This window comes from Anser anser (genome assembly GCF_964211835.1).
Source record: "Anser anser genome assembly, chromosome: 4".
NCBI classification, from domain to species: domain Eukaryota; kingdom Metazoa; phylum Chordata; class Aves; order Anseriformes; family Anatidae; genus Anser; species Anser anser.
Window position 1 is genome coordinate 8,003,887 of NC_139724.1, and position 17,811 is coordinate 8,021,697.

The window sequence follows — 17,811 nt, forward strand, 5'->3', positions numbered from 1 at the left end:
TGTAGTTTTGTGGAAGAGGAGGAGGTGGGCAAGGGAGGAGGAATTCAGCGAGCGCTTTGTGGAGACAACCAAACGCTCCCTAGGTGCAACACGGGCTTCATGGAAGCGGCGCTCGGCGTGAAAGTACTTAGCGTACAATATTAGGAGAAAAAGAGGCAGAGGTAACATGGCTGCATTGGTAGGCATGAGTAATGCTCTTCCCCAAAGCGGGGGGGGGGAACAGGGAGACCCCGATGCCTCTCGCAGACCCCGCACGGGGCTCACACCATCACCTCCTGACCGCGTTATCCCACCTGCGCCCCAGCCCCGGGGCTGCCTTACATAACCCCGAGCCTTACCCAGCGCTCGGGCGGCCCCCCCCCAGCCTCCCCCCGACCCACCGGGGGGCTCGGGGGCGGCTCCGCACCGGCACCGGGCGGCAGCACCCGGGGAAAACTTTGCGCCGCAGGGGCCGGAGCCCGGCGGGCGGCGAGGAAGTTGCACCAAAGTCGCCCCGAGCGGCCGCTGGGGGCGGAGGGGCGGCAGCGGGGGGCTGCGCAGCAGGGGCTTACCCATAGCGGCGGCCTTCCTCCTCCTCCTCCTCCTCCTCCTCCTCGCCCTGCTCCGGGTGCTCGGGCAGCCGTGTGCGCGGAGCTGGGGCGGGCGCGGAGCCTGCGTGCGGCGCGGCTATGAGTCAGGGTAGCACATCCGGGCAAGGCCGCCTGGGAGACACCCCGCCCGCCCTCCCGGAGGCACCCTGCCGCCGCCGCCGCCGCCACCGGGGAGGGGAAGGGAAGGGGAGGCGCGGAGAAGGCGGTGCGGGGCCGCCCCGCCAGCGGCAGCGCCCCCGGCCGCGCTCCGGGGAAGGAGGGAGCCGAGGGCGGCGCCGGGGGTGGGTCCCGGTATGGGGGGGGGCCGGGGGGGGCTGCGGCTGTGGCCGCCCCTCGGCTCCTTTGTTGGAGGCATGGCGGACCGAGGGCTGCCGGCACCCTCCGAGGGGTCTGAGGCCGCCTCCCCGGCTGTACCAGGCAGAGGTGGCGGCCCCGAGCCCTCCCCGCCGAGGGGGCTGCGGGAGGAAGCGAGGCCACGCTGCGGCGCCTCGCCCGCGGGGCTGCGGCCTGGGAGGCGGCGGCGTGTGGTGGTGTGGTGTGGTGTGTTACCGTGTGTGCCCATTCACTGGAGCTCTGGAGAAGACCCTTGTCACAAGGGAGGGCTAAGCCGGCTGGGAGAGCATTTTTTAGGTGGGCTCTGTGAGCGCAAACCCTCCGGAGGAGGGAAACCACCAGGCACGTTCCAGTTTCTGTACGTTTTCCTGAAGTAACGTGAGGGGTTTTGCAGCCGCAACTATAAGGCTTCTGCCCTAGGTGGTTGTGTGTGGAAGGTTTTTTCTGCCAAGCAAATGAATCACTGTGTTACCCCTTCCCTTCTACCCTGCAAGACTCAGTCTCTGTAATGGGAACAAGTGGGGACGATTTGCTTTTACAGTCCTCTCATTATATCACTTCCACTGGGAACCTTTTTGTTAATGGTAAAATTAACTGAATGGGCCCTGTAACATTTTCACTTTCTCAAAATTTTTCCGTATTTATGTACTCACAGCTTTACCAGCGTAAATACTAAAGTCTGGTTGAACAGCATAGGACGAAAGAGAATGACAGGAGGTCTTGCTTGTTGTGTGGAAATGGATAGCAGGCACAATAAAGATGAGCGAGGCAAAAAGAAGTTGCAAATGAGTCAACCCCTGCAGTGGCTTCACAAGTGACACCAGCAGTCAGTAGCTTCCAGGGGTTTCCTCTCTGGAAGAGGTCCAAGCAGTTCTTATGCCTAAAAAAGGGCAGTGTGACATGACAGGCTGAGTAATTCATCAGTCCTACTGGGGAGCACAGACAAAACATGTTGAGGTTTGTCCATTTACTTTGGTGTAGCCTTGTGATTCACCACATCTTTCCTTTTGACTCTAGCGGAATTTTGCTGCTGACTTCAATGGGGTTAACCACATTCCCACTATGTAGATCTTGACCCTGAAAATCTGTAATTTTATGATCAGCCGATGTTGAAAATTAGTATGTTTTTACAATGCTTACATAAATAAAACAGTTTTCATAGCCTTGAGATTGCAGGAAATTCATTCAAAACAGAACACACATTTTTATCTGTAGGGTTTGCATAATTCAATCCCTAATAAAATACAGGAATTCCTAGATGAGTCTAAGTGCTGCATTTTTCTGCCTTCATCTGTTTTCAAATCTAGCCTGAAATTTATCTTTCTCCTATATTTTTACCTAATTACTTCTTTCTGTTTGCAAAAACTTTTCCCTTGGCATTATAACTGTGTCCTAAATGTTTCTTTTACTTGTCATGAGAAAAAAGCATCGAAATTCTCATTGATCCATCTATGATGGATCATAGAGGAGATTTTTCCACGTATTATTCCATGTTATCCCCTACTTGGATACCTGGGATACATCAGCGCATTCTGTAAAATTCGTGAGTTTCACAAATGTACTTGCAAGTCTTAATTAAAATATACACCTATGTCTTTGCAAGACCAAGAAAGGTAAGAGTATTACCTGCTCCAAGAGAAGATGTTGAGAATAGTGACTTTCAAAGGGCTCTACTTTTGAAAAAAAATCTATAAAGAGGCCTGGCACTGCAAAACTTACTTGTTCACAACTGTTTTAGCAGATCCAAAAAAACTGCACTAAGCTAGGGAGACTTTTTGACTCTGGACTGAGTTTTAGTTCTAGTGGAGAAAGAGAAAGAGAAGGAATTGAGGACTAGCTTTTGGTCAATCTCTTAGTTAGCTACAAGTTTATAACATGAGGAAGGGACTGTAAAAATATCCAAATAAAACATGCCTTTCTTGCAGTTAAATGCAAGTTCTGTATGCATGTACATACACAATGTAGAATGTACTCGTGGTACATTGAAAAAGGGAGAGGAGTCTTTAGGAAAGGAATTTCCATCTCCAAGAGCATACACAGGAAAACTTTAGGCCATCAGGCTTTTTAGGTGCCATAGCTATAAAAGACAATATGCAAAATCAGTGCACTGTATTTCTAAAAAGAAATTAGCAACTGTAAAGTACGATGCAGTGATGCCTGTGAGAATATCTCATTAAAAACAATGAAATGATGATAGCCTTCATGTATTCATCAAGGAAAAAATTAATTAAAAAACAAGTTTTTGAGGAAAATTGGGAAGTAGAAGCAATGTATTAAGTTGCCAGTGAGGTTTGCAATAGAAATGAGGAAGAAAGCTGTACAAGCACGTTCTGTGGATTTCAGGGGATGTTTAATTTCAGCCAAGAGAATGAAAGGGAAAAGAACATCCTTTGGAACAGCTGATGAGAACACCGCTTGTTTCTGCAGTTGTAATGCAGCTGTGAAAACTGAGTTGTAGACTGCAGAAATTATGAAGTTGTTACCTAACGATGTCTGTGCACTCCTAGATACTGACTAAATCTGACATTCTGCAAGAAAATGGAAAATTGGGTCAAAGTGACTTTCCAATGCTTACTACTTCATGAATTTTCTTCTCCATATCTTGCATCAGTTTCAAATTCTCAGCACATCTCCTCACCCCTGACACAGCAACTCCTTGAAAATATTCTCGCATACATTATCTAATTTAATTTGGCACAAAGGTGCATGTAAGAAATATATTTTAATTGACTCTGTTCTAATGTTAGAAACCTACATGATCAACAAGAGGATGTTGGGATGCTCAAATACACAGGAAAATATGATATGGTTGGTATAACTTTAATTTAGTGGAATTGGGATCATCTGACAGGAATAGACTTTCATAAACTGTTCCCTAAGAAAAGAAGGGCAAAGAAAGCAGAAGTGTGGGTAGTGCTTTGCCCCTGCTTGCTATTAAGGCACAGGCAACCAACCTTGTGAGTCCTGGCACTGTGAGAAATTCAAGTTCTTCTAAAACTAGAGGTGGAGATATTGCAGGGCTGTCTGTGAACATGCATGCAAAAAACAGGACAAGCTACTTCTTGAGGTTTTCCTGAAATATGCAAATAGGAAGACAACAAAGTGTGATCAGGGAAAAAGTGTTTCCCGGGGTGGCTCAATGTTTGCTAGACGTTTGCTGTCCCTGAAAGCAAGCTGCCTCACATTTTCCATGGGATAAGAACAGTTATTAATACAGAAGCTAACACCTGACCTTGTCCTGTGATAACTCATTTATGTTCCCATGTCCGGTGTACAAGTATTCATGATAAAGTCTTTCTGTTAAGTGCTGGAAGTTGAAATTAGAAGACTCCAACCTTGGCATAAGGTGCAATTTTCTAGCTGTGAGTGCAATTTAAATACCAGAATGACTGACCTGGGAAAGTGTAATGTAAATTTTTTTGTTTTGTTTGTTTGTTTGTTTGTTGCACCCCATCTTAGCTATCATTCAAAAAGCAAAGCTTTAGCTTAATTCTGTGTGTGTTGTCCATGAGCGTGCATGCTTTGTTCATCAAGCTCAGATATTGCAGAAATTCTTCCTGGCCGGAAAATCTGGGACTTTCTGAATGGCTCACGTTTCCCTCTTCCTGGGTTCTAGGAGAGTAAAAAGGCCGGTTAGTGGTTGGTATGTTCATAACACATAAAGACCGTAGCTATAGGATAGCCTTACATTTCAAAACTGCAGGAGATTTCCTACACAGGAAAGAGACTCTTCATTCTTCCCATCACATATAACCAGGCTGTTGTGTTATTTTTGTTAACTTCCTGCTTTTTATATTTTATGACTCTCCTGAAACCCTCAACAAGAGACAGGAAATCAACTGGAGGGAAAACTTGCCCCAGGATAGTTTTGTATGTCTAAAATCATCTTGAATGACCTAGTCACAAGATCTGGGCTTGGGAAAGACCTTGCTTCCAGGTTAGATTGGTTGGGGCCTTGGGTATATTCATCTTTCCCTTCACTAGATGGGATTCTCTCTGTAAATCTCACCCAAACAGTGTCCAGCCATGCAGCCAAGTTGAGTATGTATATTGGGTTTGTGTGGCAAGGGCTTGGTAGCAGGGGGGCTGCAGGGGTGGCCTCTGTGAGAAGAGCCCCGTGTCAGATAAGGGCCAGTTCCAGCACTGGCTCCAAAGGGACCCACCACTGGCCAGAGCTGAGCCAGTGAGCAGTGCTGGTTGGGCCTCTGTGAGAGCAGATGCAAGAAAGGGAAAATCTGCTGTGCAACAGCAGCTGGGAGAGAGGAGTGAGAAAATGTAGAGAGAAGCAGTCCTGCAGCCCCCAAGGTCGGTGCAGCAGGAGGGCAGGAGGTGCTCCAGGCACGCAGCAGCAGTTCCCCTGCGGCCTGTGGAGAGGCCCCTGGCGGAGCAGGCTGTCCCCCTGCAGCCCACGGGTCCCACACGGAGCAGATCTCCACGCTGCAGCCCATGGAGGAGCCCCCGGTGGAGCAGGTGGATGTGGCCTGGAGGAGGCTGCGGCCCATGGAGAGCCTCCGCAGGAGCAGGCCCCGGGCCGGAGCTGCAGCCCGTGGAGAGGAGCCCACGCAGGAGCAGGGGTCTGGGGGGAGCTGCCGCCCGTGGGGGACCCGTGCTGGAGCAGTTTGCTCCTGGGGGATGGACCCCGTGCAGCCCCCGCAGGCTCAGTTCGGGAAGGACGGCATCCCGTGGGAGGGACCCCGCGTGGAGCAGGGGCAGGGAGTGGCCGTGAAGGAGCGGTGGAGACAAAGCGTCATGGACTGACCGCAGGACCCGCTCCCTGTTCCTCTGCACTGCTCAGGGTGAGGAGGTGGAAGAGGGTGGATGGGGAGAAGGTGGTTTTAGTCTGCTTTTAGTTTCTCGTTGCCCTAATCTGATAACAACAGGCAATAAATTACATTAATCTTCCTATGCTGAGTCTGTTTTGCCCATGATGGTAATTCGTGAATGATCTTCCTGTCCTTATCTCAACCCATGAGCTTTTTTTTCATAGTTCTTTCTCCCTCTGTCCTGAGGAGAAGGGGTAAGGGAGCTGCATGGTGGAGTTTAGCTACCTGTGTGAAACCCCCCCGGCATGGTAACTTGGTGGTTCCCATTCCTCGGAGGTGTTACACAGCTGAATTTGACCAAATCCCTTCAGCATTCAGGAGAGTAAAGTCAGACTGATCTATGGAGCATGTAGGGTAAATTTAGTGGCCTGTGACACACAGGTGATCTTGTGGCCCCTTCTGGTGTTATGTTGAGAGGGGTGGCAGAAGAAACTATAAAAGGATGGACCAGCTTTCTGCCTGATATCCCTTAAACTGGAGAGGGCAGAAACTCAACTCTCTTCAGCCAATTTAAATGCCATAAAATGAAAGACATTAAAATATTCACCACAAAGATTCTGTCCATGGAGATCTCTTATCTGTTCTGTAAGCATATTCCTCATGACTGACTGTCATCACCTGATTTTTGTTATTTTCATGTTTAAGTTATAGGGCTGTGAAGTGAATTGGAAGAAAAAAATATATATATATATGAATTTATACCACTGTCCCTGAATAAGTACTAACATACATTCATGTTCTAGGAGAAAGGCTTATTTTGGAGTTGTCAAATGCACAGAGCTATTAGACACTGCTCTTGATTTTTAATTGCGTATCTTCAATGTATCTTCTATTATGCAAATCATATGGTTTTTGACTTACCCCAGTGAACTGCACACATCCATAGCAGAATTTGCTACAGTTTTTTATTTGATTGTTATGAAGCATTTTATAGGTACATGTTATACTTTGTCACTACGCAAATATTACTCCTCCAGTGGGACAATTACCTTCTATTAATTTCTGTGCTTTTATCAATCTATCTACTTTGGTGCAAATAAAAATAAGCCAAATAAGCAACTTCTAATTTGTAACAACGGATTCTGACTGGATAATACTAACAGAGATCATTTGAATTCTACCTAAGCAATAATAATTATGAGAGTTGAGCTGTAACTAAGTAAAGCCACTGTGCTCAGTTGTTAGAGGAGTGCATAGAACAATACACTGCAATACAACAAAAACGATGTTTTAGGGAATTCTAACAAAAATTACCTGATTGAAAATTCTACCTTTTATATTTCCTAGATGTTGTAGGCAAATGTCTTTGTGCTGCACTTGTCCGATTGTCTTTGCATGAGGACAGCGTTCCAGCAACTGATGGGTAAGAATTGGTCTATTGTTCATTATATATATTTAGGCAAAATAACAGAGGAAAAAAAAAAGTCCACTTTGCTGTAGCACATAGTATATTTCTCAGTGCTAGGTTCAATACTACTGTGCTTCAACAGTGTCGGTAAACTCTCAGAATTCAAATAGGTATTAGAGAACTGTGTAGAGCAGCCTTTTTCTTTCATTTTTTTTCCCTTCTATCTTTCTGTATCCTTTCAGCCTTGTAATCCAGTAAGCTTGGTCTTTCTGAGTACTCGTTAACTCTTTCTTTGTTTTGACTCCATTTGCTTCATCACTGTTAGGACATAATTTTGCCATACTCAGGTAACTGAAATTCTGACTGAAGGTAACTGAGTAATATATTATGCAGATGATTGTCTTCAGAGGAATCTGCAGCTCCTAGGGCAGTGTCTTGCCACATTATTGTCCACGACATGCTAGTATTACACTAAGCTGGGGAAGGGAGCTGCCTGGAATGTGTCCTTTTAAAGCCTGTCTTCATTTCAAGCAGATGAAATCTGAATTCTGTGGTTTATTTAATTTTTGGTTCTTCAGTGCAGGAACTCAGGCTGTATCTTAAGGTAGCAGAAATTCCTTATTGTATGCATTCATGATGCCTCTACTTTAAAATTGGCTATAGGCTTCACTGGATTTCAGAAATAGAAGTTTCACTAAATTAAAACAAATCTATATCTTCACTTATTTGTGTATGTGTATATATAGAGAGAGACTTACACATATTAAATATATTTAAACATATGTGCCTACATGCATATATATTTCTGGAATATCTTAAAAATATAAATTAAGAATGGAATGAGGAAAGTCTTTCTGTATTTGCAGGTCTGAAATAATGACTTTAAATATCAGAGACAGAATCTTAGACTTTAGTTTTCAGTATTACAGAATATGGCATTTTCCCAAGTATGTTGAAGTCCTCCTGTTCCTGTTGAATGCACCATTTTGCTGCAGCTACGTACCTATATATACGTGTGTATGTGTGTGTGTATACATATATTCACTCTTATTTTCCTCTTGAGCTGTTGCAACCCATATTTCTCTGAGTGTATTCCACAACAGAAGTTGTTAGTCTCACCCTGTTATCCTGGCTGTCAGAGGTAGAACCTACTTTGCAAGCAGGCAGCTGCAGGTATATCCTGGTGATTGGAAATCATCTTTTGAGTTGTCACATTTCCCAGGCAAGTCCTCAAAACTCATGCTGTATTTGAGACACTGCAAGAACTGTAGCCTGTAATAACAGCTGTGATTTTGACAGCTGAAAGCATGCAGTTGGGCAGGTCTGAGGCATCTGAAGCATCTGATAAGAAAACTGAGTTTCCAGATAGGTGTAGCGCTCTGGTCTGATCTCTTCTGCCAGCTTCTTTTCCTTGTATTTCCTTCTACCACGTCACTGAGGAGGTCAGGGTAGAATAGTAGCTTATGCTATGAAGGTGATTAACAGCAGATGTGTAACTAAAGTTTATGTTTATTTGATAAGTTAAATCAAGATGTTTGGTTCATGAGATTTCTTGAGCTTCGCATTCACAGAAGGCTGGGTGTCTCAAAATGTTTGTGGCAGTTTCTCCTTCCTTAATGTTGTTTCCTTTCCTCCCCCAAAAGGTAAATCAATCTACAAACTGCAGTAGAGGAGTTCAAAAGCTGAGAAGTGGCTCAATTTTACCTTTTTCGCATAAAATGTTATTAAAACAACTTTGTACCTCATTGACACAAGTACCACACTACTTATTGTTTGCTCTTGTTTTGTGTTTGTTTGTTTGATTGGTTGTTTGTTTTACATGGAACAGACTTTATATACAAGGATATTTCAGGCCCACCCATATATGTCTACCTTCCCCAGTAGGACTGGAAATATGAAAATAGTGTCTTTACAAAAAAATAAATAAATCTTGCTTTTGGGGGCAAGTTCAATTGATGCTAAGCTCCTTGGCATGTATATGAGATCTGTATCTTCACTGAGAAAGATTACAATTTCAATACAACAGGCAGAAGAATAATACAGGACATTGGGATTCTTGATGATCATGGAAGAGATGTGTTGCTTAATCTAGAATATTTAAGACAATACTTGAAAGGGCTGTGAAGATGGTATGGATATGATGGATGAAGAGTCCAGGTATAAGACAGCAGCTTGATACAAGATCCAGCAGCAGTTGGACTGGGAAGGGACTAAAGAGTAAGAAAGACAATAGGACTGTGAAGAGTTTACACTTGTGTTGGGAAATTACATTTGAGAAAAAGAAATAAGTAAGATTATTATGCTCTAGGTAGCAAGGGAAAGCTTATATGTGATGCTTCAAGAAAAAACAAGGCAATAGAGTATCTAATGTTTTCAACACATGCTAGAGAAGGGATCAGTGGTCAGCAGCAGTGTTCTGACACGTAGCAAAAGTTGCCAAGCTAGAAGACCAGGAGGTGTGCAGGCTAAAGCCTGAGAAGATCAGATCAGAAAGCAAGAGAAGATGAGATCATATTCAAAGAATTGAAGACCAGATGCGATTAGGAATGCAGAAATATATTAATATCTCCGTATTTTCACTGTCTACTAAGCTAGTGACCAAAAGCGGAAAGAAAATAAAATAATGAATTAAAAAGAATGTATAATGCCAGGCATTGTGGCAAACTGCAAGACCTCGCTGGTATTTGTCATGTCTGAAAATCTTATCCATAGTGGTGTGAGTGGGGGTGGCAGTCACGATGAACATAATTGCTGCATATGTTGATCTTCAGGCAATGGAAGTTGCTCTTAGGAGTGATTTCCCCTGGGGGAGAGCCAGGAAGGCAGGACTCAGAGCCTGCAGCGCTGACTGAGTGCAATCTGAATGTTTTTGGCATGGCGAGGAGGGCTGCGACAGCGTTAGGACTTGCAGCCTGCAAGAGGAAATCCAGTCCATTGACACAGGGCGGAAAAACTGAAGCTGGGAGAGAGAGAGAGCATATAAAGGAGTTTTAAAACGAAAGTTTTCTAAGAGGTACATTTTCTGTAGCCTTAAAGACATTTCTGATTTCAATGGCAGTTTTCCAGAACAGTGTACTGCACCTTTCCTGGCTCTGCCATGGCCCTGAAACCCACCTTCCGCCCACTGATACCATGGCTTGCCCGTTGATGTTTTTTACATTAAAAAAAATCTCTCATTTAATGTTAGTCTGCATTCAGAGACACCCCGTAGGTATGCATATCTCAGTATTTTTAGTTATAAGGACCTCTGGAATTGAAACAGAACCACTGCTGTCTTCTGCAGGGCAGCAAGGAACTGAGAGGCCTTTGAAAAGCTTGGCTTTGAAGTCCTGACCTCCTCACTGCAGGGCCTACCACAGCTGCGCTTCTTGCACGTGCTGATGGCATGGACTGCAGGGATATTTAAGAACAGGTTTCAAGGAGTCTCATTATTGCTTTGTATTGCTGATTATTTTTAATTTTTAATTTTTTGAGGTTAGGCACAACATGGTACTTTTTCTTTAGCAGTCCATGAAACTACTAACTACCCAAGCTTTAAATTTACAAACATAATTTAAAACTTGTTAAGAAAAATCTCTGGTATTCTCAACTAATAGTTCCCCAAAAGGTTTTATCTTCACAAGCCAAATTAATAAATAAATGAACAGACCCCAAGGGGAAATAAGCAGGAGAAAACAATAGTAATATAGAAAAAGTCACGATCCAGGATGGTTTAAAATGGCTGTTTACTTTCCCACTTGCTTTGTACTGCAAGAATCTTTACTGCTTTTTTTTTTTTATTATAGGAAGTTTTATAAGCTCCTGTGGATGTTACTCTGAACGGATGCCCCAGTGAGAGTGCCGCTTAGCAAATGCACATTTCCCTCCTTTATTGGGTTTGCATTAGTGATAATGAGTTTCTTGTGGAGTTTTCAGAGCTCTTGCCAGAAAGATAAGGCTATCTTTGCTTTGCTGTTGCCATTCATTATAGTTGCTGCTGCTTGGTGATATGCCAGGAATAGTTCGGGGATTAGCTAGAGCTGGGCCTATGGGTACACCTGTGTATTCATGCTAATTTTGTGAAAACATCAGACTTGGAAGTTTAATTCACATGCATTATGAAGCATGTGTGAATCTATATGTTGCATACCTGCAAATGTCACAGAGATGTAGGTCTGAAATTTGGTAACTCCTCTCATGCGAAGGGCTTGCTTAAAATTGATGCCTAATCAGAGATCTATGCCTACATCATTACGCAGAGAGACAATTTCATCTTTTTTTCTGTACTGTCCCATATGTGTTGTGTTTTTCCTGTTTCATCATCTTCAGAGAGATTCTGTAGGGCTTTGTATTTTGCAGGGAAGCCTCTTTCTTTTCTTTTCGTGCTTATCTAACTGCAGGCAAACCTCTGTGTCTCCCACCGGACTACATGCACAACAGAGAGAAGTGCCTTAATCGGAGCAGCTGCGCGTTCTGACAGCATCAATGCACAGCAGAGCCTAAGCTGAGCCTCTCAGACCCCATATGGGCTCATACACAGATGCCGGTGGGATCTGATGCTATCGAAATTCAGCATTACAAATGGCTTATCTACATAAAATATCTGGAAGTAAGAGCAAACGCTGGCTAGTGAATGGGCCGTTCAGAAGGGAAAAGTTAATGATCAGTGCTTGACAATGTATTACCCTGATAGATTGTAAACCTTGAAAATAAAAAGTTTGTGGGTAATTTTACAAGAGGGAAAAACCAGAAGTAACTGGAGTCTTCAGCAACTGTAATTTCTGCCTCAGAGTTTCACTGCAATATTTAATCCACTTCCCCATGATACCTTCCTCTACCAAATTAGAAGCATTGTTAAGACAGATGATACTTACTTGTCAGAGAGAGGGTCTAAAGTAAGGGGATTCTGCACTTGTAGGCTTTTGGGTTCAGTTCTTTATTCTCAGACTGAAAAATTCTGTTCCTAAAGCTTCTTATTTTAATGGGAAGTTTGTGTTGTGCACCGTAGATAGGATGTAATCATTTCAAAATGAACAAAAAAAAATTCAATACAACATTTAACTGAAGTTAAATATTTCTGAAGCTTCAAACTTTGGGGAGCTGAGACTGCCTTTCCAATAGCACAGATATCTTTCTAAGGGTCATGCTTCTGTATCAAAAAGATGATGAGTCAAGCCCTGCTAACTGGGTTTATAAAACGCAGAGCTCTAGGAATTCTGCTGTTGTGGACATTTTTTCAGAGCTTTTTATTTTCCAGGCAAAACCTCATTTGCATTGCGGTATTGTTGTGTGTTTTCCTTTGATCTCTTACTTTGGATTTCTAAGACTGAGTGCTATTTTTTTATTCCTTGTGAATTTGCATTGCCCCAGGATATAAGAGGTTTGCTTGAACTCATTTAATTGGCTAGTGATGTGAAAAATGATCCTTTTCTATATTGGAAATGAGCTCAAGTAACCCCTTCGTGGAGTCCTTATAACCTTTTGTAACTTTCCATTTATTTCTGTTGACTCAGGAATGCGCACACTGACTCATTTCTACTTTGTCTAGGAGGAGAATGAACAAGTCTAATCTCTTGCAGGTTTGCGGTTACTGATTTTTGATTTTACTGTATTTTTATGGTGATGTCCTGAAAACTAAGAAGATAATTAGCCATGCTCTTCACCGTAATGTCAGTACAAAATTCCAATTAAACCAAAGGAGATAATCCCAATAGATAGGCTGTGCCAAGAACAGAGTTGAGTTTGCTTCTTTGTTTGCTTTCATCGTGTTTTATATTATAAACTTGGTGAGATTACCTTTTAGTTAAACAGAAGCTACATCTTTTTTTTGGTGGGGGAGGGGAATTTGGATAAGAGGAAAATGAAATTATAAATCCCTTAAAAAGCCTGGATGTGAAAATACAGCCTGAAGTGTACAACGGTTGTGTGACTGATCTTCAAAACAATAATATGTTACTAAAACACATTTATTAGTATTTATTACACTTTACAATAGCATCTTGATATTTTTTTGAATGTTAGAAGAGGAAACTTACAGTGTGTGCTTTAAGGTCAGTATAAGAGGTCAAATACAATTAAATACAATCAAAAATTAAATTTCTTCCGTCAACTTTGTCAACACCTCCATGTTTCCAGCCATCTTTTTCTTGTCCTGCTCCACTGCAGTCTCCCCTGTAACGTTTTACTCTACTCACAGTTGCGAAGACCTCAAACTCAGTAATGAGTAGTGCTTTAAACTCATTATTACAAGACTGAGATCTGTAATTCCTAAATGGCAGGGCCCTTGTAATGAGGTATGTGGGTATGTGCATTATGGGACAACTGCTCTCTTGTTATATGATTACTACGCCTTTGAACTTCTGTGTTTTTATTGAAAAGCATAATTAATTTTACTTCCTAGTCTTTGGCACAGTTGTTATGGTAGTTTCATTTTTGTAAACTGTTCAGTAAGAAGTGTGATCATTTTTCATCATAAAAATTTAAATTTCTCATAAGTTTGTTGGCTATAGGAGAAAATATTGCCATGAGCAAGTCTGAGGAACAGAAATTACTCGTAACCACTGCAATCTTTAGAGAAGTAATGCTATTTCCCTGCATCGTGTAGAGGTAAACTATTAAGATGTCAAGGATGATCAGTATTAATCGTTCTCAATTTCGCCTTCTGTAACTCATCAGAGTGGTTTCTATTGTATGTATTTGGTCAGTCTTACTGCCGTTGGTGGTCTTGGGAATGCAATTCCCTTGCAAAGGGTGTCTATTGCTATTTGCCATGCTAAGCCACGCATCAAAGATGTTATTCTAGAGCGGTTAGCATAGTTCTGCAAACTGTAGAGCAGACGTTCTGTATAATAGAATTAACGTGACATGCTTGGGCTTTCCACAGTGAAATTCCAGATTGAAACTGAGACTGTCATTTACATCACGTCACAGACAGTGCAAGAAAATAATCACAAAGAAAAAAGACCAGACAGACTGCGTTCCAGGCATTTTATGCTGTCTGCTTCTATTTTAGAGTAACTGTGCACCACAGGTAGAAGTATCCAGACCAGGAGGGATGTACACAACACACTATTTCTATTTAATTTCCTTCTGAGGAGGAGAGTCCAGACCTTCAGGTTCTTGTTATCAAATTATTATTTTTCACATTCTATTTCTCAGAACTTAGTGAATACAAAAATAGTTCCAGAAATACATAAACGCAAAAGCAAAATCTTGTGTTTATTTCCCAGAATATTGAAAATAAATGATTGCAGAAGCTGTCTAGGAGGCTAGTCTGCAAGCAGTCTCAAGGATGACCTCCTTTCAAATACTCACAGCTTGTGACTCTCTTAGATATTCAGCAAAGTTTTTGCCTGTAATCCCTACTAGAACTCCCCAGTCTTTGATTTCAACAACTGATTTGCTGATTTCCATACTTCTGCAAGTGCCTTTTTAAGTTAATACCACAGGTAAGTATGTGTTTTTCTTTTTAAAGCAATTTAACATATCTGTTTAAGAGTTCTTACTTCTTCTGTTTAGTGTTTTAAATCTATCAAGTGCTTAATTAATCAGAATAATTTTGTCTTTGCTTTTATGTAAGTGCTGTATTCCTTCCTGATGTACCCTGTAAAGTATCATCTTAAAATTGAGAGTTGAGCATTAAAGAGACGTAATTAACGAGACTGCAAGTTCACAAAAGCCAGCAAAATACTGATTATTTTCTTTTTTCATCCTTGACTAAAGGGGAATCAGGATAAAACAGCTACACAGTACCAGTTCTGTGCAACTCTCTGTGTGGACAGGTTACATTCACGCCCTGGCGTGTTCCAGAATAGATTCCCTCTGCAGATGAGCCCCCAGATCACTTGACAGGAGCAATGTTTCATAAATGTATGTATGCATATCTAAATTAAGAGTACACATTGTTGGAGCTGACAGGAATGTCAGGCTCTTTAGGTTCCCAGAAATACTCTAAGCCTGACGGATATGAAGCGCTAGCATTGGCTAAGTGCATTCAGATAACTTTTCATAAAAGATGAGTCATTTCTCTTCCTATACAAATTGGTAGCATTCCCATAATCAGCATCCACATTTTCTCTTCCTCTGTCAGATGTTTTTTTTATGCTTTACCATTCAGAAACAGAGCTGTATGTATTATACCACCTAACGAATGCTTTTAAAATGCAAGGTATGTCACGCTTTTGAGATGTACATAGAATTTTATTCTGTTCAGAAAAACTCATGAAGGTCTTAAGTGTTATCAAGGGCATATAGCGAGATGCAAATATATCTCTCAGAAGAAATATTATCTTTTTTGGAGCACAGACACAATAACTGTAACAGCATGATCGACTCTTGGAGGAAAAAAAAAAAAGCACTTGGTTGCTGAGGGAAAAAGGGTCAGGGGCTTCATTTAAGTTGTATCTTACCCATACCTTTAAAGAGCAGATCCTAACGTTGTGCAGTGCTATGAATAGTTACTCTGTTCTAATAGATAAAGATACCATTTTTAAAATATAAAATTGGCACAGTGACAAAAACTCTAGTGTGGAAGCAGTTTTATGGGAAAGATATACTTTAAGCATGCATACCTGCCAGTAGGAACTACCTTTATGCAGATATCAGTGTGTCAGTAAAATGCATATGGTGTAACCATATCATTAGCATCTTACTATGTAAACCCACTTTTCTTTCTGGATTTTTGGTTCAAGTGGTCATTCAAGTCAGATCTATACTGCAAGGTTTTGTTGGCAAAGATGTTGTTACTTTTATTTAAAAGTTGATACCCGCTGATTTCCTTTAATCTTCCATTCATAACAATCCTTTTCTCTGTATACAGTCGCCATTAAAATAGGCTTTCAAGTAAAAGACCTTCGAAATCTGAGATCTACCTGCTGGAGTGGGAGTAGATACTAATGAGCTTGGTGAGGGAAATAGACTTATGCCTCATGGGAGATTGTCAGAGAAACTAAATGGACTGGGTATGAGGTTTAAGGCACAGGCAGAGTGTAATTGCAGCCCTCAGTACTGAGGAAATGCTTTTAATAGTACAACTAGAAATGAGAAGGAAAATGATCTAAAAGCTACCAAGCACTCTGGTGCTAATGATAATGAAGCCTATTTCCAGAATACTTGGAAGATAATTGCTGAAATCGAGTATTTCTCTTGGTATGAACATCGGTTGCAAGATGAGAAACTGTGTAACAGTTCAGTTGTGTCAATGTTAAGTACAGTTTATTATTTACTAGTTTAATATAAATTTTATGCTAATACTAATTTTCATTAAGAACATTCGATATTGATATAACTAATTTTCATTAAGAACATTTGATATTGAACATTTGATATTGGCCTGGCATAATATATCGTAACACATACACAAGAGGATTCTATCTTTATTTTTTGCTACATTTGGTCCTTGGTTCAAGTGGCACAATCTCTGTGAACAAACCAGAAATCACAAAACAACTTCAAATAAAAAGCACAAAAAAGAAAAAATGATTTTGATTTCAAAATGCATCATGAAATTCTGTCTTAGTTGACTTGCATTAACCTGGTCCATTAGCTTCAAAGGGCTAAACAAGGCAGAAAGTGGCAAAGAATAATTCTTTTAGTCTTTTTAGTCTTGCTGTTTTAGTAAAAGAACGAAGTACATACGGTCTGGCTATTGTGCTTCTTGTAACCTAGCCTGCAATCAGGTATGTTTTTGTTTTTGTTTCTGTTTTTGTTTTTGTTTTTTCTTTTGCAGTAATTTAATATGGGGTTTAAGAGATTTCAACTAAGAAGGGCATGTGCATTAACCCATAGCCTCATCCCCTAGTAAGTGGTCAACATTCACATCCTTAATACTGCACCCTCATTAGCATCTCACAGCTCTCCTGATCTGTTTCCAACATAACATTTCAAGTTGTAAGACATCTCTTACTGGTTAGATCTTACTTGTAATCTATACATAAGTATGATTATCCTTGTGCAAGAATAACTAATAGAAATTTGCTGTACAGGAAGATGGAGACCATAATTTAAAAGGGTACTGTGGCCTGTTGTGGAGCTTGAAAATGCAGGCTGAAAGACCACATTTGTTCTCTATGAGTATACTGAATTGAGGTAAAAATCAGAGAGGAAGAGAAACAGAATTAAAACAGGGATTGCATATGGACATAGACTGTTCATTAATTTAGCTTCTTCTGTTCTTCCCATTTAATTAAAAGAAAAACAGGCTTCTGGAACAGCCTTCTGAATAGTTGAGGTACCTTACTGTTTTTAAGATGGAGATGGATGTGCTTGTGTGCAGCACTAACTACCTTACAAAGGTGAAAGTTCATTGCTTTCTTCAGTTTCTAATATGTCTGTAAGCAAGTTTAAAGCTTCATTTGCTACTTTGGTAATGCCTAAATAGTACTTAACCTGCTTTGTTGGGTATAGATGCCTGTTAACAAACATGTTAATTTGGAACTATGGTCCATGCCAATTCTAGAAGCAACTCATTATTACTGGTGAGGTGAGGTCCTCAGTTTTTGAATGGTGTAGAATTTGGACAAAATATAGAAAATGTAGTATTGTAAAACTCATGAGCAACTAGAATTCAATGGGACTCTTCCAATGTAATATTTTGTGGGACTGATCTAGACTGATCTGAACAAGAACTAGCCCTTGGACTAGTGCAATTTTCATTCCTATCTCAGGCATGCTGTCAGGCTAGGGTTTATTTTATTTATTTTTTTCCAAGCTTTAGTTGACACAAAAATGCTGCTCTGCA

At 41.5% G+C, this 17,811-nt stretch overlaps 1 protein-coding gene and 1 long non-coding RNA gene across 7 annotated transcripts in view; one reads left to right on the forward strand and one right to left on the reverse strand.

Moving 5' to 3' along the window:
• Positions 1-856, reverse strand: part of RAP1GDS1 (Rap1 GTPase-GDP dissociation stimulator 1) — a 103,677-nt gene extending 102,821 nt beyond the window's left edge. The window contains exon 1 of one of the 6 annotated variants that reach the window (XM_083835624.1): positions 552-817. In XM_083835624.1, the coding sequence (XP_083691750.1) occupies positions 552-555 (4 nt within the window). In that variant the 5' untranslated portion in view covers positions 556-817. Of the gene's footprint in view, positions 1-551 lie in introns of all 6 variants that reach the window. The other 5 variants (XM_083835620.1, XM_083835626.1, XM_083835618.1 and 2 more) reach the window with 5 other exon arrangements.
• A 2,760-nt stretch (positions 857-3,616) lies between these two features.
• Positions 3,617-17,811, forward strand: part of LOC310899346 — a 79,886-nt gene continuing 65,691 nt past the window's right edge. The window contains exons 1-2 of the long non-coding RNA XR_014584217.1: positions 3,617-5,719; positions 7,034-7,109. This is a non-coding gene — a long non-coding RNA (uncharacterized lncRNA). The remainder of the gene's footprint in view (positions 5,720-7,033; positions 7,110-17,811) is intronic.